Source organism: Leptinotarsa decemlineata, unplaced genomic scaffold (assembly GCF_025532065.1).
Source record: "Leptinotarsa decemlineata unplaced genomic scaffold, Ldec_3_MD MMD2_tig00003335_RagTag_RagTag, whole genome shotgun sequence".
NCBI lineage: Eukaryota > Metazoa > Arthropoda > Insecta > Coleoptera > Chrysomelidae > Leptinotarsa > Leptinotarsa decemlineata.
Window position 1 is genome coordinate 979734 of NW_027412587.1, and position 25517 is coordinate 1005250.

At 34.6% G+C, this 25517-nt stretch overlaps 1 protein-coding gene across 3 annotated transcripts in view; it reads left to right on the forward strand.

Annotated features, from left to right (window-relative positions):
• PsGEF (Protostome-specific GEF) overlaps nt 1-25517 on the forward strand; it is a 199928-nt gene that overhangs the window by 50493 nt on the left and 123918 nt on the right. For all 3 annotated transcript variants that reach the window (XM_074177906.1, XM_074177905.1, XM_074177907.1), the window contains exons 3-5: nt 4427-5876; nt 6405-6463; nt 16351-16532. In XM_074177906.1, the coding sequence (XP_074034007.1) occupies nt 4427-5876; nt 6405-6463; nt 16351-16532 (1691 nt within the window). The remainder of the gene's footprint in view (nt 1-4426; nt 5877-6404; nt 6464-16350; nt 16533-25517) is intronic.

Consider the following 25517-nt stretch of genomic DNA (forward strand, 5'->3'; position numbering starts at 1 on the left):
GTCTCATCAACGAGATCAAGCTAGACAATGAGCTGTAACAACCAAGGAGCATCACAATAGATATGAAAAAGCCGAAGTGAATCAGGCCATGGTTTAGCTCCTCGACAATATAATCTAAGCGGCGCATAACTTCGAGATAATACTCCTTATCGACCGAACGACCATGTGGCAAGAACTCCTGATGCACTACGCCACGGTAATCGAAGAAAACGGATAGTAAAACCTTGAAATTTGATTGAACGTGGCATGCTTTTTTGAATCTTGGCTCTGCTAAGTTTCGATGTCATAATCATATACCTATGATTCGTCGCCAGTTATGCCCCTTTTATCCAAATCTGGATCGCCGTTGACGTCATTTACCAATTCCTGAGCAATGCTCATGCGACGGTTTTTTTAGTTGAAATTCAGAAATTTTGGAACGAACTTCGCTGCCAAACGCTTCATGCTCAAAATTTAGGAAAAAATTTGCATGGCATGAGCCAACCGATATGCCGATATTCACAGCAACTTCTCTAATAGTGATTCAACGATTCTCCATAACAATTTTCTTCATTTTCTCAACATTTTCATCGGTTGTTGATGTGACGGGGCGTCCAGGACGAGCGTCGTCATTCACGTCTTCTCGATCTTCTGTGAAAAGCTTGTACCACTCGTAAATAATTTCATTAGCAGAAAATTGCTAAACACGATCAGTATGAACTCGCCTAAGGAAGCTACTACACAGCGAAAAACGTGTTAACGTTTTGCAAACTGTTTAGCGAAAATCTCACTTATATGGGTCCAAGTGCTTTAGGTCCTACAAATTATCTTCTTCAATTTTCATCAATCTCAGCCTGTAATACTTTTTTTCAATTTTGAGAAAGATGCATTTGCATGTTGTTTTTTCATAATATGAATATTACTTTATTCTTCAGAAAATTTCTCACAGCTGTATATAGGATGTTTATTCGAAAATGGTCCATCCTTCATATTATGCTGCATGAAAATAATATGAAAAATCGAAGAAACTATTGATTTTACTTGTCATTCTTTGCGGTTCAACTTCATACGAGAAGTAAACGTAACTCGTTAAGTCTGAATAGAAAACGAAGTTAAATGAAATTTACCTGTCCGTGTGACAATAATTTTGATTTTTTTGTGTATCAACTAGTTCAGACCATCCTGAATATTCGTTTTTGCAATAAATTTTTTTGTGATCAGAAAATGATCGCTACTGTAGTGACGATAAGTTTTTCAAGAAGAGCATTATATAACAACATTGAAAAGTTAGTGACTGAGCTTTTATTTTTGGAAATATCACCATTAGAACTTGATTTCAGAAAGAAAATTTGACAGGTCATCAAAACCTCACCATCTCTGAAGATACTCGCTATTCTCTTATAGCTCAAGAGCTTCATACCCACATTAATTCACAAGATAATTTAGTATTACAGAAGCATCTATATCTAGTGTAGAATCTTATTCCAAATCATCGTCTGAGAAAACCACATTCAACTCTCTTGGACTGTATCGTTTGTGAGCATCTCACATTGTTGATTGATGATTATAGTCAAACGATATTATTAATCATCTCAAGTGACTCCCAACTCCAAGCATATGTTTTATTCAATTTTTTTTAATGAGGAGTTGTAATCAAGAATTGAGAGTACTGGAAAACAACTCAGAATAACACTTCTGGTTTAAATAGTAACCTTGAAAGCCATTACTCTCATTGCAACCAGTCAAGTAATGATTCATTATGGTATCTGTGGGAAAATTATTAGAAAGCTGAAATATTGAAGATATTATAACAGTAATACAGCAAGCGCCAAACGTGATGGCGAACCCGCCCCTATGTGCACAAACTCAATTTCAATATAACCCACTACAGCTCTTGCAAGACATACAAATGCTCTGTACAGAAGCGTATGATTACTTGTCCTCCAATGACGTTGGCGTGAATAATTTGTTTCTTATTAGTCAGTGGGCTATGCTTTTCATAGCTATGAATTATTATATTATATGCTACCTCGTCCACTATATGGAGTGACATTTTGTGTATTCGCTCCAACTTCGGAAGAGGAATAAAATACTCTGAAAAAATTCCGATTTTCAATTGTGGAATATCATTGACTTCAAGTCGATGATGGTCACTATCTTGCACTGATGAGTGGCTAATAAGCCCGAAACCGGTCTGCAAGTGTGCCCGTTCCATAATTGAAGGTCGACTCTTTCAGTTGTATTGCCAATTGCATATACAGGAAATTTTCTGTGAAGATTCCTGCACTGACGCCTGTCGGATATAATCCAACGACCTTCGTGGTATTAGCCAGGGGAGTAGTTGTTTTCTGATAGGCGTCAGTCCATTAAACCTACTGTGTAGGTATATAGAGACTGGCTTGAACGTTTGAACATTTGCTTTAGATTTGAATAATTTGTGTTGTTTATGAAAAAATGTCGTCCTCTAACAAAAACCAGTCATCAACAGTCAGGCACGTGAAATAATTTTTAAAGTGTTCAATTATTTTCAAAGTGTTAAATGTGAGTCGAATACGTTATCAAATGTGAAAAATAAAACGTCTCTCTACAGGCTACAGGTAACATTAAATAAATTTTAAAAATAACTATTTCAACACAAATCTTTATTTTTTATTAGGTGTTTCATAAATAACCATTGAAAGAGTGATCAAAGAAGGGGAGCAATTAATTTCTGCTAATATCTGAGAAGTCAATTTTCCACCCCAGAAAAGAAGCGGCCTAGAAAATCACCAGTAACTGATATTTCCCTACTATGAGTATCCCAGTATTAGACGAATTATTTACGACTTTTATAAGACAGAAGGTTGTCCTATTACGGTAAAGAAGTTCCAACACAAAATTAATGACGTTTTGGGAATTGTGGCTTCCGAAACATCTCTTCTTAGAATAAAAAAAAAATATTGGTTTCAAATGGAGAACTGAAAATAATGAAGAAACAGACAAAATGGACATTACAGCATTGAGGATTTACAAAAAATCAATTATTTTCGTAGTCAACAGCGACCAATTCTGTTTCTTGATGAAACATACCTTCGTAGGGGACATACATCTTCCAATAACTGGACAGATGAATCAACAAAAAGGTTATTTAAAAATATTGCGAAGGGACCAAGACTCACTATTGTCCATGCAGGAGGTGACATGTGCTTTACACATAATTGCCGGATTGTATTCTAATCAGGCACATCTGTGGATTATCATTCAGAAATGATTTCAGAAAATTATGGTAAATGGTTACAAGAAAAGTTAATCCCAAATTTACCTGTAAATTAGCTAATGCCCCATAATGTACGATAATGCCCCATACTATAATATTAAAATCAATCCAGTCCCCAACACAAATTCTATGAAGGCAGACATGGTGAAGTGCCTGCACGAAAAAAGCATTATGTTCACCCCTAACATGCCTAAACCCGAGTTATACGAGTTGATCAAGGTAAATGAAAAGCTTCATATTAGATACAAATTTGACAGGTTCTGCTTGAACATGGACATAACGTTTTGAGACTTTCTCCTTAACATCCGGATTTGAATTCTTTTGTATTCCTTTGGGCTACTGACGAAAACAACGTATCCCAAAAGATTGTAACTTTCAAGTTGGAAGATATGAGGAAACTGGCGAGAACGCATTTGATCAAATCACTTCCGAGGAATGGTAAAAGCTTTGGCGACATGTAGTAAATATAGATCCGTAATATTTGGGAAATTGAACATTCACAGACCCTCAAGCAGATTACAAGCTTGAATGACGATAGCAGCACCAGCACCAGTGAAGATGAAGAAAATTTGTATTCATAAATGTATATTCATATGTTCATGCATATATGCCCTATATGTCATATTCATGTATAGTGACTGATTAAATTTTATTTTTGGATAAGTGTATCATTAAATAACATTTTTCAATGAACTGTACTACTACCTATAATACTAAATAAAAATGAAAATAAATTACAAAGAAGTCCTGTTCAATTTGCTACCCTAATCAAAACTAATTATAGGTACGACACTGACCCGCAAGGGGCTTATCGTAATCCAATAGTAATTTAGTTGAGAGAGTCTAAACTTGCGCGATCTCTCGCCGTTAGCCGTGGCGTGTATTGTAACTTTCCCTCGTTCATCTACCTAAAGCATGAAGACTGATAATATTTCCCTAGAATACATAATCAACTTGTCTTTCCGATATCTCATATTCCTTTTTGAAATATGTTGAGGATAGAAAATTTTCAACATTATTGGTTTGTCTATTGAACTAGTAATGTTGTTTCATCATAACTGCTCGATGAGTACATTATCAATTGACTCGATGAGTTACTCCAATTTTTTTACTGTTTCTCAATTAACATTATCCATGATATTTTCAATGCTCTGGCACATTTCATTCCAAGTTTTGTCTTTTTCCTTTCAGTATTTGGACAACCATAGGATCATTTCTTCAAAAAAGGGGAAAAGTGAGAAAAAGAATCAAAGGACTCCTTTCGCCACTCCAAAACACACCCAACAGAAGAAAAAAAAACAATGCATAAGTTCACACAGTGACGACTTTTTCCAAGGTGACAGTCAAACAAGTAACTATTTCCGTCCATTCGAAACAGTGGACTCTCACATCGAAGGAATACTGCCCGATGAGGTATACTCATGCAAGAAACCTACCATGTTGTGTGTTAAGAAAAGAGTTCCTGACACCTACGCCCCTACCCTTCCCACTTTTTCTTCAGACTACTCTCCTTGTCCAATGAGAACGACGCATTGTTTGGAAACTTTGAGCCGAAATAGTTCCAAAAAATTACCTCCTCTAGCAAAGCTTCTGGAAGACGAAAATCTCCCACCTAGTAAAAAACCTAAAATTGATCACGTGAGTGACTTTCTGCATCAGATAACTTTCATCACATCTCCTGATACTATCCAACCATGTTTTCCCAACTCACCTGACAAGCAGCTTTTGCAAAGAGATCAAGTCACGCCTCTAGTCAAAAAATTCTTAGGTTTTAAGTTCAATAAGAGTAAGCCCAACCATAACAACAATCATAACAGTTCTTCTTTCATCAATAATATGTCTCTAGACAAAATCGTTGATGCCATTTTAGACTCCACTGACGAAAGCATCAGGCCTACGGTGCGGAGGGCTCTAAATAGCGGCATTAATGAAACTGTAGATTGTGATAATGAGCATAATGAGACTCTTCAGGAAAATATGATGAATTTGGTACAAGAACAGAAAAATGCAATAGAGAATGTTTCTGAAAACTCATCAGATTCTGGCTTCAGGAGTTCCACAACAGAAAACTCACATCAACTGGGTAGTAACTTCGTCTGCAAGTGTAGTACTAAAAAGAAACAGATTTCAGTGGATGATAAAACTATCATCCAGGTGAATGAAACTTTCAACGAGAGGTGTGTGGACAGAGCGCCTGCTACTAGAAAAAGACCGTCTTCGACGATGAGAGATTGTGAAACGGATGTTAAAAAAATAATTCTGGATACCTCTCAACAAGAAAACTTCACACTCAAGAGGCAGAAATGTGTACGTCGCAAAAAACCGTTCAGTATCGAGAAATCAAATTTGCCTTATATTGGAAGCCCTTTTTTGTCGAGTAACACAATTGATTTCGAGAGTACTCCAATTCGAAATTGTTATATGGAAACTAAGGAAATACCTGGATCAACTTTTCGTGTCGAAACTCCAACAGAGATTTCTCAGGGCTTTAGGAGGTGTCTCGTGTTCGATTCTTCCTCTAAGATAAGTGAATCTTCCAGTTTTTCGGAAAGTCTTTCAACGAATAAAAGTAGTCTTATGGATGTAAGGGGAACAATGGATCTGAAGATTCATAGTGAAGGGAAACATATTTTAGTTAATGGTGAGTAATTTACCTGAGATATATCAATATTGAATACTGATATATCCTGGAGTTTTTTCCGACACCAAACCGTTTTTTTAACATCTCGACATGTGTTTCGATCACCAAGTGATCATCTTCAAGAGGAAGATCAAGTTTTTCAGTTTGATCTTCCTATTGAAGATGATCACTTGGTGATCGAGGAAGATCAAGTTTTTTAGTTTGATCTTCCTCTTAAAGATGATCACTTGGTGATCGAAACACGTGTCGAGGTGTTGCAATACTCTTTCAAACGGAGAGTCTGCTAGAAGTACAGTACAGTACAGTAGGTACAGAGAATGCGGGTTTAACTCCAAAACGGAGTATTTCTGAATTGGATGTGAATTTGCAAATTATATAGTTTTGTGAGAGTAATTATTTAAAATGCTTTTCGTAGAGGTATCACAAAACACATGAATCTATATCAAAACAAACAAAATCAATATTCAATATTCAAGATATATAATTTTCCAGAATCAGGAAATAACTCATATTTTTGTTTTTTTCCAGTTGTGCGGTGCAAAGGCCTTTATAGACCGAATGGTGAAAAAATTAACGCCTACGTCAAGGTTAGTAAATTAAAGTTAGCTTATAATTCATCAATCTGTTCAATAATTCAAGCGTGTCAGCGTTTTTAATAGACCTTCTGTTCTGATAATTTGATATCGCAACATCTGGTCAATTGTTTTGATTGTAATATTTCGTATTGAGGGCGCTAAGAGTTTTGTTTCCAATTTCCGGCTTTAAATTTCAATTATATATGATAATTTTACGTCGGACAATTTCCCCTGCGTTATGATAATGACGTTTCCGGTCCATTACCAGAGCACTAGAACTCACTCTAACTATCTCACGAACAAATAAAACTCTTTGTCATTAGAACTGAATTATGCCTTTATGTATTGAAATAATTTGAAGATAATAAAACACTGGGATACCTAAAGTTAACTAAGGTTTCAGAGGTCGGGACATTTTATGTCTTTCAATTAAATTCCAATTATGTTGATGGTCTTAATGGGTCCAATTCAGGCATAGAAATTACATCGTTGAAACTAAAAATACTCTTTTTCATTACAAAAAAACGTGCTGGCCTGTTAAAGAATTTAATGTCAAACAGATCTCCTGATTCAAGAATCGGTAATGGATACTACCACTTTCAAGGTGGCAAAAATTTAATTGAGATGTTGAAAATCTTATTAAAATCTAGTTCACAAAAGCCATTCCGCAAATTGTGCAAAAAGTTCATGATCTGTGTCCTCTCCATTGCAATAATCTTGGTAATTACTGTTTTTGGCGATTTATTCTGAAACAATCCCAGCCTCATAAAAATGATTGTAAATTATTTATTGAATGTACTGATTCCAATTACTATTGATTTCAATATCATCTGCAATAGTAATTAGATGCAATGTAGTAGAATTACCTATCGGTGCAGTAACATTCGGCTTAGGACGCAGAACCACCTTTGAAATTCAATATCACGAGAGTTTGAATCCATCTTGCTTCAATAATTTCAATAACTCGATGAAAAAAAAATGGGTAGAAGCACAAATTACTAGCTTCTAGACTGGATCTTCTTCTTTGTTTACTTGTTCTTTGTTTACTTTTCGTTCAGTTCTAGAAAAATTCACCAGGAGTAAACAACACCAAGTCCAGATGGAATTGGTGTTTTACTAAGGTTTGTTAAGGTTAAGGTTGTCCAAGTCCAGATGGTGTTTTATACATACTAAAAGAAATCTGAATAAAAGTGGACTTAGTAGGTCTGGGTTTAGGACATAGTATTCTATACTTCTAGATAAAGTAAAACAGTGAATAAGAAACGTAATAATATATCCGAGACACAGAACTGTAGTGTACAGAAACGCGTGGTTCGTGAATAACAACCATATCCGAGATCAATCTTTTATAGGCGTCCTGTATTCGATATAAACATATTAATGGGTAGCATATGTTTCAAATTAGATCAAAACTCCGAGACCCATCAGTTTACAAGCAAGTTTCAAGTTCGTTGGAGCGTCCTTTTCAAAAAGGATGACAGAAACTGATCGTCAGTCGACAGCAATTACGATTTCGGGAAGCGTATTACCGCGTGCAAGTCGGGCTGGATGCAAGGCGTGCATACAACATGTCACCGATTTTTTGGCCCAAATTCGCTTGTCAGAATTACATACGTCGGTGTTCTAATGAAATAAGATATGTAGACTGACAAGAAGAGATGGATTGTGACTTGTTTTGTCGGAATGCAGGTCCTTAGGTGGAAATATACTGGGTGGCAGTGGTAACCACTTCTTGAAGTTGTGAAATTCATAATTGTTTACTGGTGAAATTAGCTGAAATACGCAGTCAATATAATGTTAAAATATTCCACAAACCTTTTTACACTTACATCATGACATGTAGATATTTGATATACCTACTACGTCCCAACATTGAACAGCTCATCCAACAAACAATATTGCCTTGTTCAATGGTACTGTTACGTTGTCCTCGTGGGTTCGAGAGTGATTGTACAATTAAGCTCAACTTCATTTGACTACTACACTGCCAACACAACACAAGGCATTACCTGAACATCAGACTAATACTCGCCTTATTAGCTCACTTCCTACCGCACTTCCAACTAGACTTCTCCATCTGCCTATTGGAAGTGTTTATATATTCTAGTTGAAGTCTGGAAGTCTATATGAATCTTCTCGAAGCGACGCGACACCGAGAATGGTCAAAAAACGCTAGTAGAGTTGAGCTCGAACTTGACCAAGTCAGAGTAAATTGACCAAGACCAGCGACGGTCGATGTTATTTTTTTTCAGGGGATATATTACAGTATAAATTTTATTGTATAGAACCTTTCACTTTGACGCTGTAAATGTTGTTTTGTTTTCAAATACTTACGAAAAGCATGTGAATATCAGCTCGATAGCAACTTCTAAATATTCTTGAACGAATAGTGTTTAGGAAACAATTTCATTGAAGTCCATGTATCTAGTACCAGAAGCAATATTTTTGTATCAGCAGAAACAGTAGTGAATAGAATTTTTCAACTAATTCGTAGAAGGGCCCAAAATTATTTTGAAAAATTACTAAATTTCGAATTCAAACTTAGAATTTAATGAAAGTTCTAGTTATTAAACGTACTAACTTCGTCCATAATATTACCTACTAGTTCGATCCCGACCACGACCAGATATTTTTCCCGAGAGAATGTATCTAGTTGAAGCTAGATGATTCTGCAACGTTACATGGTTGACGGACTGCGAATAGCCATGATGCTCCCTGGGTGACTCGGGAAGTTATTATCATTGCCTAGAAGCTAATGACCAATGCAGTCGATGCCACCCAGGAAAAAAATACAATTAGTGTGTCACAGGGTGTTTCCTAAGGAACTAAATCTATGAAAAAACGCATATTTATATATTGCTTCTAAGATACCGGAGATTGAACTTTTCTGATTTTTTAAAAATTATTGTAAGTATCCGTAACAACAATAAATGTTACTCAACAAATAGCAAACATTGCAAACAATGTTGTTACTCTCTAACACCTAAAATAAAATAATAACTTCTGACTTGGAAAAAATTAAAATGTGGTGTGACGCTAATTTGCTTTCTCTGAATGTTACTAAAACAAATATAATATCATTCAAATGCGTGCTTAACGAACTTCCTGTGAACGGTGGTGTCCTGCAAAATAAATCTAACACAAAATTTTTTGGTGTATTGATTGATCATAGGCTTAAGTTTGATGAACACGTCCGACAGCTCAGAAGTAAAATTTCCTCTGGGTGTTATGCAGTGAGGGTAGTTTCTAAGGAGTTGAATTTCAGTGCTGCAGAAACGGCCTACTATGCATGAATTGACTTCCAAATTCGATATGGGATACATTTTTGGGGAGCATGTTGTCCAACCCTCTGGTCTTCTATATTGATTATACAGAAAAGAGCTGTAAGATAACTCTGTAAGGTAAAACCAAGAGACTCTTGCAGATAACTCTTTATTAATAATCAAATATAAACTGTCATTGCACTTCTTATCTTGGAGACAGTCTGCTTGGTGAATAAACACAAATCAAGATATAATGTAGCGACCTTACCCTATTCAATTCGAAATACGGAGTTTAGCCTCAGGCTCCCAATTCCCACCTCTTGACTCAGTCAAGGATTCAATATTTTACAATGGTGCTAAAATTTACAATCATCTGCCAGTCGATGTAAGGTCCTCTAATTTGGCAGACAGCCCTATTACAGTCTACAAGAATACTTTGTAGACACCTTTTAGCATGTTTATTGTATATGTTATGGAATGACCATGTATCATGTGTGGATTTTAGACGAAAAGTTATATTATAACTTGATTATTTTTTCAGTTTATTCGCAAAATTTTTTTTATTATCTTTTCAACTTGATTTTTATTTATATTGATTAGTTATATTTAATTGTCCTTATTGCTTAAGCTTATGTTCGTATTTTACTAGTTAAACGAAATTACTTTATTATCTACTATGACTTGCGATTTTACTTATATTAATAAGTTATATGAATTGTCCTATTACTCAAGCTTTGTCAACAAGTTGCCCTTAAGACAATAAAGCATATTTATTATTATTATTTCTCTCAATGCATATCCACTAGGTGTTTTTATCCGCTTTTCCTTGTTTTCATTTTATTTTTTTGTAAACAAAACGAGCTACTAAATATTGTTACTGACTGAGGTTAAATTAACCTCTTCTCACTGAAAATATAATCGCCAAATTTCACTAGTATCGAAAAAGGAGTATTGACAAAAACATTTTCTTTGAAAAAATTCATTTCCCTTCATCTTGAATATAATGCATTTTCATATGTTTTTTGTTTCATAAAATTGGTTCGTCAACCTGCCCTTACATTTTTTCACTGCAATCAAAAAACTTATGAATGTGGATGGAGAATGACTTGAGGTTGATCCTTTTAAAAAATTTGTTTAATATTGACTAGGTAAATGCAGTTAGGTATCATTATCAATTAGGGCTTCTACAACTTTTAATCTTGTTCTCAAAATTATGTTGGTCAAATTCATTTTGTTAGTATTGTAATTTATTGCAATTTTATCATGGTTGTGGAATTTCACTCCCAGGCTCAGTAAATTTGTACACCATTAATTCAACACTTGACTATACTCGTATATAATTTTGAAAAAATGATAGAGTTACAGAAGAAAACGAGAAGACACCTTACGAAATTGTTATTTATGGGGTCTATATAAGACTTATCACGTTTATCTTTAATAAATCAAATATGAGTTTTTTCAGTCCTGTAGGTATTACCTTTGTCTAGCCCAGGAGTATTCTTGTTGATGATGAAGTTAATACGTTCAATTCACGAACCAGAGAATGACCAATAATTTACAATAGATCAGACCAGAGTTGTCAGACAATCAATTGCGAATGCAATACTTTCTTAATCTGGCTTTAACTTGATTCCTTGTGTGAAGGTAATTGACAATGTTTCATGATGAATTTCATTAGTTCGGACTTTCATTGTCTGATATTATATAGAATGATTTGAAATCTCTGAAAGAACTAATACTACACAAGAAACCTCGTGTGTGGTTGAGATATGTTGACGATACCTTCATAATATGAAATCATGGGAATACTGAACTAGACGCTTTCCTGAAACACATCAACGGCGTAAGACCTTCCATCACTTTCACAATGGAGAAGGAAGTCTACAAACGAATTGCCGTTCTTAGGCGTATTGGTGAAGAGGACCGACACTAAGTGGGAAACATCTGTATACCAAAAACCCACTCACAAGGGGGACAGTATCTGAACCACAAATCAACCACCATCAATCGACTAAACGAGAAATCATCAAGACTCTATTAGACCGTGCTTTCGGGTTCTGTAATATTAAGGAAGGTCTCGAGAAGGAACTAGACATCATCAAAAATGATCTTCTATGGAATGGCTACTCCAAAGCGATGGTGGAACAGACTTTTGGCTAGAAGACAGCAAGAGCCTCACAAAGAAGGGAAGCCGCCACAACCAGTGCTTGCATTTCCCTACATCAGACGATTATCAGAAAGGATAAGAAGAATTGGGTCCAACTACAATATCGGAACCTGCTTCAGATCCGGAAACACTATACGTAGCAGCCCGAAAACCTGGCCACCAAACGCAGACTGCGATTCTAAGAATTGCATTAACCGGATACCTTGTGAGTGCGGAAAATACTATATCGGTGAAACTAAGTGGCCATTGAATGTTTGCATTGCCGAGCACAAGAAACACACACAGTAAGGGGAAACCAGCAAATCAGGAATAGCAGAGCATGCTTGGACCCATCTACATAACATCGAATGGTCCCAAGCTGAGATCATACACATGGAGGAACATTGGTTTAGGAGGAAATTCAAAGAAGCCGCATACATGTTGACCCATAAATAATTATCTCTCGGAGGAATTAGTCCAGTCATCACCGGAAGGTGATTGTGGTTACCAACAATCGAAACGTCAACTTTTTATTTTTATTTTCAATTTTTGTTTAATTGTTCTATTTTTACTTGTATTTTATTTCACTATTATGTTATTTCAGGTTTTTTGCTTAGTATAATTGTTATTTTCAGCTATTCTTTTTAATTCTTCTTAGTTCTTTCAGAGATTTCAAATCATTTTAAATAATATCAGACAATTAAAGTCCGAAGTAATGAAATAGATTCTTTGTCTTATTTAAAGTATTTCATCACTTTTCGGTTTTCAATGGTTTGGATATGCACCCAAATTATCCTGATTTTCGTTCATACATTTTGTTATAATTGGTAAGATTTCACATTGTTTCGAGTTCTTTATATATCAAATACGAGCCGACTTTTTTTCATTTTGAAAATACAAGATACTGAACTCAATGATCTGTGTGTTTGAAATATCATTTTCCAACACTGACTTACTCTAATTTACATTTCAAATAGACTTTGAAATACATTTTATTCACTTATCAATGATGTTCTGAATTGAATGAAGATTTCCTCGTGTATTAAAACATTCGCTTTTGAATTCAATGAAAAATTGTAGTAATGTTTTGAATCCAAAGCTCCAAAATTCTTCTCATGACATTAATCTAATCCATATCTACTAATTTCACCACATATGGAGGTGTACCTATTCATTATAGTCGTTTTTTGGGAAAAATAATGTCAACACATAAACTTTCTGGAAAATATACGAACTATAATAAATGTCCAAATGTTTCTATCAAAGGTAGATCTCATTAACTTGAATCACTCCCAGAAACCAACATTTGTATAAAGAGTATAATTGACCCCAATTTCAACTCGACAAAAAAAAACAGTGAAACAGTGGAACGTTCGCATTCCTAAGTTTTCCCTGATGACGCAAGTCATATCGATTATCCTGGCAGAGCTCTTGCAGAGCGCTATCTCCGAAACAGGAGGCACACGGAAAGAATATAATGAAGGAATATGTTCCACTTGCTTTGTTTGGATGAAAATACGGAAATGTAATTAATAGGAATGTTGCCTTTCACGGCTGGGGTCAATGTTTTGGTTGGTTTCCGGATTTTGCCGTGGTCTTCTTTGGTTACAATCTCCAAACGTTTCAACTGCAACTGTAAGAGTACTTCCGACCACGCCACTGAACATGACTGCCGCAGTTGCAGTTGAAACGTTTGGAGATTGTAATCAAAAAGGACCCGACAAAACCCGAAAACCAACCAAAACAATGTAAATAATTTGTGTCGTTCTATCCCAGCATATGGATGACTCACAATCGGATAGATTTTCACAAGATTCTAGGATACTTGTTTACGAATATATCAGTACTTGCTATAAATCTTTTTAATGAAGAGGAATGTTTACAATCAAAATGATCTTCATGCTGTCATTGTTCACTGTGGTTCTGGCATTGAATCTGGTCATTATTACGCCTTGGTTACGAAACGGACTGGTTTAAGTTTGACGATAGTCGTGTCACTAAGTGTTCTGGCGATGTCTTGAATTTATTGGAGCCTCTGGAGACACCCTACATTATATTTTATGAAAGAAGGACATTGCCAGGTCAATATCTTGAGGTGATGTGGGGCTGCAGGTTTTTTCGGGTTTTCCTGCAGCTGAAAAAGCAAATGCGCCACTGGAATCAATGAAGTCGCCGCGGAGCGCCAATTAATTTTTGTTTTTTCATGATTTGTATTACTTTCTTCTTAAATATATTCAATTTTTAATAAAAATAATAATTAAAATGATAGATAGATAGGAAAGAAGTAATATAAAATTCTTTTGCTAAATATTTTTCTGAGATTTTTCTTTTCTGTCTTCTTTTAAATTTTTCAGCTTACGTTAACTCAATTTTCATCTATTCTTTTTCTAGCATTGGTATGGGAAGCCTTCAACTATTTAATTTGCGTGATATACGATTTTTTTTTAACTATGGTACATCTGCAGTAGGTTTCAAAGTTATGTTGATAATAATATGAGTAACGAATAATATTGTGCCATAATTTTCAGATAACGAACACAATTACCTTTGAAAAGAGATGTATTTTGTTGAAAGAATCTTTAGCGTAATGATACAAATTGTTGAATTATATAAAGTACCAATAGGCTAGAATTTGATTATTATGAAAACGCCTGAAGAAACAATTGTACAGTACACGTGTTGCGGTTTTGTAAACTATCTTGCAATAAAGTGGTACTTGAATATAAAAAAAACGATGAAGAAACTATTCATAATGTGAGAAAAAAATTGTTAACAAACTTCCTTGCTAGAAAACGCTTGGTAATAATTTTGAACATCTGTTGGAATTAATAAACTGGAATGAGTTTTGAATAAATCTGTTTTCGAATTGTTTACAGATTTTTAAGGCAAATATGAAACTGCCCATTACTCAGAAAAGGCTGATCCAATTTTCAGATATGAAATAGTGTTGGATAGTTAATTAAAATAGCTATCAAACTAACCTACTTTTCCATTGAAAAAAAGTAGGTAGCTGCCTTTGGCAAATAATGGAAAACGTAGATGAAAAAAGAAATATGGGAATAAAGTTGATCGGCAGAAAAGTGAGGGAGTTAAAGATGTTGGTTTTGCTTTCACTCAATATTTTATGGACTATAAAAAATTGATGTTTTTATCCTCAATAGTTGCCTGCATTCTCTTGAATCCTTCAGAATCCTTGAATTCTCCGCATATTAACAAAATCACACTAATCAATGCTTATCAAACTCATCTGTTCAATTGTATCATAAATATTCACTACTTTAATTGTTTGAGATGGAATTGCTTTAATTTCAACATTTTTTTTCCTTAGCTTTTGATCAATTCCAACATAATTGAAAGTCAGGTTACTCAGAAATTTTATCTTTCTGCATGTTCACTTTCCAATTTTTATTGAATCGTTGATAAATTCGCCAAGGAACTCCTGAAAAATCACAAAAGAGAAATAACTGGTATATTGTTACAAAAGGTACACGAAACACAATTTAATTATAACGTTGAGGGTCGAATGAGTTTTTGTGTGCAAATATTTCTAATAGTACATTGACAATACAATTCATTATTCATTTGCAGGATTTATAAAATGTAAACAAGAATATTGAACCAATCAATTCAATTTCTTTTTTGGAAAATCTGAACGGAAGGTAGTTTATACAAACTACCTTTAATTGCTACAAATCAAAGTTTTCAAAAATACAGTACGTGTGAATATTCAATGAAGATATGTACATGGCAGTAATGAAGTGATTCCTATTGAATAATTAAAACATTTATGATTAATTCTCATTATCGTTGACTATGGCTACTATTAAAATAACTTTTTGAAAACTAAGCACAACATATATCTGAACTAAATTAACTGTTCAACCTGAGTGATAAATACGAATTGTAATTGCAAATTGTTGGATGATCATCAACAAATAATTATTCACTTAGAAAAGTGTTCAGGCTATAGTTGTGTAACATTATTGTGTAACGCATATACTCGATATCTAATGATGTCATGAAGTTCCTTTCAATGAAATTAAACAAAAATTGAGTTTCATATGTGTACATTAAATAAATACTTTTATATTATTTTGTCTGGAGAGAATTTATTGTACTAATTATTAAATATGTTGACATGACCCTTTGCACAACAAACTGAAACAATGCGTAGTTTGATTTCATTTTTGAGTTATTGCCACAAACTGAAGTTATGACAAAACATAAATAATAACATTTAAATTTTCCCCTTTTTTTTATAAACGCTATAACATCTTATTCTTATTTTTACCCTTCAACTGATGTTGACAAAAATGAAAATGACACGGCTCAATGCTTAAAAAAATCAACTTCCAACCCCGAAAACACCAATGAAAAAACAACAAACAAATATTTCATGTTTTCGAACATCCGAATCAATATAATATTCCCAAGTGGTTCTTCTGAGATATCATGGTACATCAATAACGATATTTTCCTTTTATTTATAGGTTTCTCTAAGTGATCGATTCTGGAATAGCAGGCGGAAAAGAAATGCTGTGTATCAAAGAACTGCCGTTCAGGGAGACTCGACATGCCCACTCTTCAATCATACCTTTAAACTGGCGGTAATGGAGGAGGATTGCCAAAAAAGAATTCACATCGAGGTTTGGCATCGGGATCGAACATTGAGGTGAGTGTTTTTTACTACGAAAATAATTTTTCTTGAAATTATTTCAAATAATGGAGTTTTCCAGCTAATTTTGAAATATTCACTCAATTTGAAAATTTTTAAATCATATAATAATTTTTTGTTAACATGATTGGATAATTCACAAGGGTTTATTTCCCATGATCCAAATGTGCCATAAATATACCTTAATAATTGTAAAAAATTGATATAATGAAGTTGTCAGTTCACTATGACACGATGATGCAGTTATTTTATGAGATTTTATCATAAATAATCTCTCACCTGTCTTTCTGTCTCTGTTTCCTGACTCTTTCTTCACACTGTCTGGATTTTATATATGTCTCTTTCCCCCTCTTTCTTGTCTTCAGTTTCCGATCTCTTGTCTCTGTCCCCTGTCTCTATCACGTCACGAATCGCCACCTTCAGGCAAAAATAATATTTTTTTCAAAAGTAATGACTTTTTAATAAATTAAGAAGGATCAATTCAAGGATTAATGATCGAGCAGCAATTTTTTACCGCATCCTTACTCTGTCTCCTGATTGTGGCTCCTATCACTTTTTTTTTCATTTCTTTTGTTTCTATTTTATGCTTATTCATTCTCCAGTCTTCTCTTCTTTATCCGTGTTTCTTGTCTACCATTACGTCTCGTGCCCTATCTGTCTCTTGACTCTGTCAAAATATAGTTGATCTTGAAAAAAGATACACGACAAGATTGAATACACGACGATATATCATCATGAAACTAGCTTATGATGAATGAAGATATTACAATTTTGTTAAAAAAATTGTTTTGGAAGTTGCTTATGAAATATCAAACTTGGGTGCTTATGATTTTTGCAATTCTTCTGCTTCATGAACAAAGAAACCCCGCGTCATTTGTAATATGCATTAACAAATTTCTACAAATTGACTGAATAGATGCGAAAATAATTACCAAGGAAGTTTTCGCTTGTCACTAGAGAATTTTTTAGCACGGATTCGTCATTTTTCAGCACTCTAAGATGCCTGTACACTGGTATGTCGATTCATACTTGTAGAAATTTGTTGACCAATATGGCTTACTTGATTTTATTTAAACGTGAATCTTTTCCAAAATAACGTTAGATACCGTTAACAGCGAGATGATGTGAATTGAAATATTATTTTAGGTTAGAAATGAGTATGCATGAATGTTTACTTTGATTTCTCTGAATTACTTTTGTGAAACTATAAAAAGAATCTAGAATTATAAACGGTATTCTTCAAAATATATCTGTTCGTCAGTGTATGTGTTGTTTACGTTTGCTTTTCTCTTATCCTTTTGTACTGAATATAGAGGAGGATAATATTGAAATTTCATTGATGAGTTAAACTCAAAAATCTTGAAAGTGTATTTTTTGATGATCATCATTTCATATGAAATTTTCAAACTCCTCGAAGTACAGTGCACTTTGACACAATCCTCACGTGGTTTTTTGCAATAACATCATTTATTCGTTATTAACAAGAAAATATGATATTGGCCAGTAATCACCAACTCAATCAATTGAATAATAAGAAACTTCACGGAAACGGAAATCATCATATGAATATATCAACAACTAATTCATATAAATATTTAATTATACGGCAGACATACAAATTAGTCTCAAAAAATTTAATCAAAATACTAATTTAATTCCCGTAAAACCCAGATGTGGTTTTCAAGGGTGGAATATTGGTCAAAAATATTTTTTGATGCCATAAATCCCACCATGAATTTCATTCTGCTGTTTTGAAAATTTTGCAACTATAGCTCATCATTTTTTCTGTATTTTACCAACATTAGTTTTCTCTCAAGTTATCTTTTCACTTTGAGATGAGGGAATTTAAATTTCCAAATTTCAATCATTCTTAGTCAATAATAAATATGGGTTATTAATAATCTAAAGGATAAAACAAACAAAGTTTCAGTTGCCAAACACATATTTTGAGATGGTCAATTTTGAAATTTTGATTACTACAATATCATTGCATAACACGGTAGTATGTTCCTAATTAATGATAGTCGATTCAACATCTTGCTTGAACATCCCAATTCTCCTGAAGCCATAGCAAAATACATTTCAATGGGACTTTGCGCAGAGCTCCTTATCACTGGCGGAACCGACTGGCAAAATTATTATAATAGAAAATGCTGCACAGTTATTGTTAACTCAGTTCGAGTGTATGTCAAATATGAGACTGAAACTGATACAAATATTTTTATTCTGCTATTACTCTATATATCTAATTGATTCATGTTAATAACCTAACCTATTCAATGTGTTGATCATTTTTCAAGTTGATTACTAAGCATAATAATCTATATTATTAATCACAAAAGATTAATCACAATCACAAAAGATTACTTGAACTGTTCATCCCAATTGTCGAAGGTTGCGTTGTGAATATTCAAACCATTACATGACACCAGAATTCTTGGTGCTTTGAGAGTTCGAAAGCTTATGAACATAAACAAAAATCATATCCTCAACGAATCGCCAATCATTTTTGTGAGTTCTGCATTCTAAAAAATTCAGGTTCTTGCTCGTGCCATTGATTTAGGTGGCATTCTTATGCCGAAAAATAAAAAAAAGATCTCGGAAATGGTGGTTTTCGTTTAAGTCTTTGGGTGATACTCGTATCGTTGAACAAATCAGAAATATCTAACTGAAAATGTGAGTATTAATCAGAAGTCCTAAAAGAACTATTCCAGAAGTAAAAACAATATCAGATCCCTTCTAAATCAGCAACTTATGGACAGTCTCATTATTAATGTATGGTATTGCTTCATTCAACCGCTTTGTCGGTATAGTACTCGTAGTCGAATTGAATAGAATAGGCAACGAAAATTCTTTCAGTTTGTTTTGAACTCTTTCAGGAGTGAATGTCACTTCATTCAGTAATTATTCTTACATCTGCAAATAATTTTCATATTCAAAGAAAATAGGTTTCGAATCGAATTTTGAGTAATTCAACTGTACAAAATTGACAAATTTATTTTCTAGAATCTTGATCAGGTTCTTGTTTATGAATTTAACTTGACAGTTTTACTTCTTCTCGCGTAGGATGATCGATAGCATAATTTCCTTAGGAAACTCACTGTCACCTAGGGTCTGGGCAGGTAGTCGTATCGGACAGTTCCTTTGAAACAGAAACAAAGTCGGTCAAATAATTGAATAAATCTTCGTAAGTTTCAAGAGGATAACCGTCAACTGTGTCATAAAAAGGTATACCAGGAAAAATATAGACAATATCTGGCCCAGTCTTGGTGGCTTCCAGCAGTGCACCTTCACAAGTACTACCTGACTAGACTCAACATACCAACTTTTCGTAGGGTTTCCCAGATAATGTTTTATTGGAAAAATGGCTTATGTGAGTCGTCATATGTTGTTTTCCATCCGTATTCTGTAATTTAAAAGATTTTCTTCGTCATGTATCCTATTTGGGTCCATTCACTTTGAAAGCTTTCTCTATAATATAAGTCGTAGTTCGAGAAAATGCGACTCTCTGTTCATACGTTGGTTTGTATTTGATTGGAGATAAAATGTTGTTGAATTGAAAAAGATCGTTCAAATCGATAGTTAATTTTGAATGAAGATTACGCGTTTACAATGCAAAATATATTTTAATGTACTAGACACAAGTACAAAACCAGCATAATATTCATGATTTTCATGGTGAACGATTAACCGACTTCATCTCACATTAACAGCGTATTATGGTGAAATTTTCTTAGGTTTTCCACTTTTTTATACAATGAGGAATAAAAACGTTCAAAGAGAAGATTTGTTATGCAAATTCGTTTCAAATATATACTGGAAAAAGCCCATAGAAACAGTTACTGGAGATTCAAACAACTTTTTAACGTATTCAGGAACAATAATAGTTTTTTAGATATGTAGAGTATATACAGTTTCATACTGTCAAAACTTTTTCAATACCAAAGAATGTTAGTAAGGAAAATATTGCAAAAGGTCAGTATTTATTCACGAAGAGTCATTGCAGGCATTAAAATAACCGACACCATACCTAACTTTATCGAAACAAAAAATACAGCTCATCAGAATAAATTACCTAAGAAGAATAGTTAGAAACTTTAGTTTCGCTTATTTGAATATTAATGATTTTATGAAGAATGACAAATAAAACTTCCTATGTTCTATTTCATTCTAGAATTCTATGTTTTATTTTTCATTTTCCATTATGATTCCTATCACGTAGTAACGGCTACATCTATCAATATATTATTGATTTTAATTCAGCAATGAGCACATGTGAAATTTTGTCAATTTTGCAACAATAATTCCACACACCCCTTAAAAGCAGCCTAAATGACTATTGAAGGTTTCAGTATCCAATTGGATTTAGATGAATATGTAGATAATTGTTTTATGGATATATTGCTAGCCTAAATTTTTCGTTGGTTTGTCACTTTCGTGGCAATAATAATGAATTGAATATGGCAATTTGTCTGCCGTGAAATATTTTGAAAATCTTAAAGCTTTACCGAGGAAATGTTTTACCCATATATCCAATGTCTAAACAAATTGTAATTTTTTTCAATAAATATTCCATTCGAGTCTCTTCATTTGCCAGAATACGTAGATTTCATACTTTCGCCTCTGTTCATATATTAATAAATTCGATTCGAAAGCATCCATATTGTGTGTAATAGAAAACAATTTTTTTGAGTTCATAACTTTCCACAAACTGAAGAAATATGTTGTTAAAAAAATGTTTTAAAATATGTTTTTTCCGTTAACCAGCTGTCGCACCCCTACGAACGAGAACCCTCAGAAGTCGAAACTTGTGCGAGCTGAGAACTAACGAGGTCTTACATTTCAACGTGTGATTCCTCACACGGGTTGAACGATAGCAACACAAAATCGAGCGTTCAGGTTGGGTTTTGAACCATCGACTCACACATCGGCCGATTGACTGAGTGAATAAAGCACCCACGTCGAACCGCCCGGCTACCGACTGATCGATAAATCGTGAAAACGCCAACTTTGTTAGTGGAACGCGCGTCGAAAAAAGTATTGCATTTCTGGTGATTGGAAAAAGTATTAGTTTTGCAGGTGTATTTGTTTAAAAGACCATAATGAAACTAAAATGCAATACATTTTGGTCATTGTTTTTTTTACCGTTACATAATAATAACGTACTTTCCAAGAAAATTAGTCAATATTTTTTATCTATTAATTATTTCAACTACCGACAATCAAAAATCATTATTTCCACGTTGACGTCGTTAAGCTCATATATTACATGTCATAAAACCCTCTGAAAATTACCCAACCCTCCACCACAGCTACTAACGTAACCGCTACGTTGCGCAAAATCACGTTTCTACCGTACCGATCGATGTTAAGCTTTCCATTTTCCCGAGAATTTTCCCAAATTGACGCGATCCAGCTCCTTCCCATCCTGGCGACCTTCCAGAGCGACAAAGGCCGAATAAGCCTACGCGAAGCAAAAGAAAAATGAGATGTGCTCGAGTGCCGTATAGCAGAATCCGATCCAACAGTTACTAGACCACCCCCCTGTGTGATTGTTATCTCTATTAAACGGACTAGTGTGCGGTGATTTTGATTATGCGTGACATTTTTCCCGATCGTTAGTGACGGACTGTTTAGCGTGAAACCGGAGGTGTTAATGTTTCTGTAAAATAAAGGTGATTATGTACTGTTTTTTATCGAAATATAATTTGTGGGATGATGTCACATGTTCCGAGGATTTGTAGAGAATTGTTTCAGAAGAATTGCGTGATGATTCGTAATTATCGAAATATCGATTCAATATCAAATCTTGAATTGTTAATTGAGACTTTACCTACTTCCTACAACCAGTGACCTCCAACGAAAAAAACTCTGTGTTTAATTTTCAATACAAGTTTCAAGTTGACTTATATAATCAAAAATTCCGTAAATATCTCAGTTATATGTTTTTTGAAAAGCTTTTCGAATCTTAATATCTGCATAACGTATTGAAATCTAGATTCAATGTTGGGAAAACAGTACTTTGAAATTCTTCAGGGCATGGTCTTACAAATTAAGAACATTATGCAATATAGTAATTTTGAAGTTGACAAATGTTTCAAAAGACAGTATAAAAGAATATACAGTTTCATGAAAAGGTTGGGTGATCAAAATAGAATTGAGGTTTACTCAAAGTAAACCCCAATTCTCCTATTTTCCCACTCTCCAACTGAAAAGCCGTTGAAAATACTGATCAGTGGTTTTTAGTTTTCGAGGAGTTTTTTTCTATTAAGATTTTATGGCATAGACAGCGATGGTTAATACATTTTCGTTTCATTTTTGAGATCATTCTTGGGTTATATTTCATTTTAATAGTTATCTTGTGCTTTTGCAAAAAAAGTTTTCGGATGATTTGGTGATGTTCTCTTCTGAGCATTCTCTGATGGTATTATGAAGTCACAAACTCGATTTTCTTTTTTCACGTTTTAATAGCAATACATACTTAACTGTTAATTTGCTTGCATAGACTTTTCATCTGAAATGCCTGCCTCCTCCTAGCAAAAACAGTAGCTAACTGTTTTTTTTGGCAATTATCACAACTCTTTTCGCTACTTATTTTTTTTTCTGATTTTAGACCAAGCTGATACTGTAGGTTCAATTTTTTGTATTCAGCATCACTTGTCCTTCATTCGTTCTGGTAAATTCGTTATTTTTTTTTTGATTTTGGTATCTCCAAATTTAATTGGGATATCATCTACTATCCTTATCATCTTTCTTGAATTACAATCGTTTCTACATGATCGATTAGATCGATATCACAGTTATTTTTTCATGATCGCCGATTCAATGACGAAACAACTACGAAAAGTATGGAATCCTCACTGAAAACATTTCTGAATCTTCTAGGCAACTCGAATAGTGGAAATCTTAGCTGTTTCTAGAATGCTAGAAATATGCAGAGTGCTTGAAATGCAGAGTGCTTGAAATATAACAAATAATTCTGCTACAATGATACTAGCTTTAAACTGTGTTTCAGTTTGCAAACGGTACAAATATACACAGACTATGACAAGATGGCGGCTAGCAGAAATATAATGGAATTCTTATAGATAATGATCCAACAAGGTTAAGAGAAACGATGAATAAATCAAAATCTCATTCGAGAATACATAGTTATCTCTGTATCTGTTTCTGTAGAGTAGAAAGGGTGAATGTAGCCCACAACACTTAGGCTACATGTGACCCATTGTACATCCTCCCGAAGAGTTGTTCTCCTAGGTCATCGTCCATCTTGTCCTTTCCAGAAAGGTGGACAGGTCACTAGGAGACATCTCCTTTATATCGGCAGGTGTAGGCCAAGACTCGCCGAACACACACTCTCTTACTGACGATACCTCCGGACACTCGCATAGGACATGCCTGGCAGTTCAACTTTCTGTTCACACATCCTGCATGGAAGTGTGTCCACCAGCCCCATATTATGGAGGTGTTTCCTTAGTTGACATTGGCCAGACAGAAATTCAACTGTTAAGCGTAGATTTTTCTTGGCCATCGCCAGATATTTCTTCGGCGCCAGCTTCCCAGGGTCGACCAGGATGATCCTGACAAGATTGCATTCTTTGATTTCATCCCATCTCTTTAGGGATTGAGCATAGGTGTAACGTTTGGCTAGTTCCGCAATTGTCGAATTTTTAATCCAGCCGCTTCCTTGAATAAAGAGTCGCCAGTGGGATTACCTTTACTCCTGTCGTGCCCTTTAATCCACTTCAAGATAATGTTATTATCTACCGAGGCTTTGGCTAAATCTTGGTGGCACTCTAGATAGCCGTGAGGTGACACGTTGTCTGTTCAAGGCTAATAGGGCTTGTCTGCTATCAGCGCATTGTTATGTTTCTGCCAAAAATTCCTTTCCTGCTCATTTCTTTTGTTGTTTGAACCACGCTGGTATTTTTTCCCATTCCCCACTTAATCGTTAGGCTTAGTGATCTGGAGTACACTCCACATCCTGAGCCTTCTTTGGTTTTTGAGCCGTTTGTATATATGCGTATTGCATTTGCAGCATCTGACTCAGTGTTTTGTTTTATTTGTATTTTGTGGAGTTCATTAAACACAAACCTGGATTCAATTGCATCACTGGTTGCCTGCAGCAGAGGTTGCGCAGAGAGCGCTTCTCACCATAGGCTCAGTCTCAATTGACCCATTCCTACTTCGAGATTTACACCAGCCGTGTGCAATCGTAACATGGTCATTAACGCAACCTCCTCAACGTACAGGTTAAGAGGGGTCACACCAGTATTTAATTCCTTCGCCGCGGTTGGTTTTCTCATGGCTCCTGTGATGTTTAAACAAGCCAATCGCTGTATTTGATATAATTTTTGGATGGCCGTTGCTTGTAGAACTTTAGGTCCCCATGCAATGGCTCCGTACGTTAACATAGGTCTTATTATTGCAGTGTAGATCCAGGTGACCACACGGGGTGAAAGACCCCTTGCGCGTCCCACTGTCCTCCGACAATGCTCATAAGCCACATATGCTCTTAAAAATACATAGGTATATGTCCACCATAAGATTAACCCCTTAAACCTCCAACATTCGTTGGATGTAGTAGTAATGATGTCATATATGAACGTTTGGAACTTTTTAGTTTAGAGCATCGCAGAAAATGTGCGGAGCTTATATTTTTATTCAAGTTAGTGAATGAGAGAGTTGACTGCCCTAAAATTCTTGAACAATTAACTTCAATGTACCACGGCCAGCTTCACGATCTCAATCCATTTTTAGACCTCTCAGAGCAAGAACTAACATTATGCTCAAAAAATTTTATACTGTCCTGTAAATGGGTAACTGTTGGACAATAAAGCTATTATTATTATTATTATTATTCGACGAATAGTCATTGTGGACCATGTACTGAAGACAATTTGAAGAAGCAGCCAAAGATTACTCCAAAAATGAAAGGGCTAAGGCAGTGCATGAAATTCCGAAGCCAAGATGATTATCAAA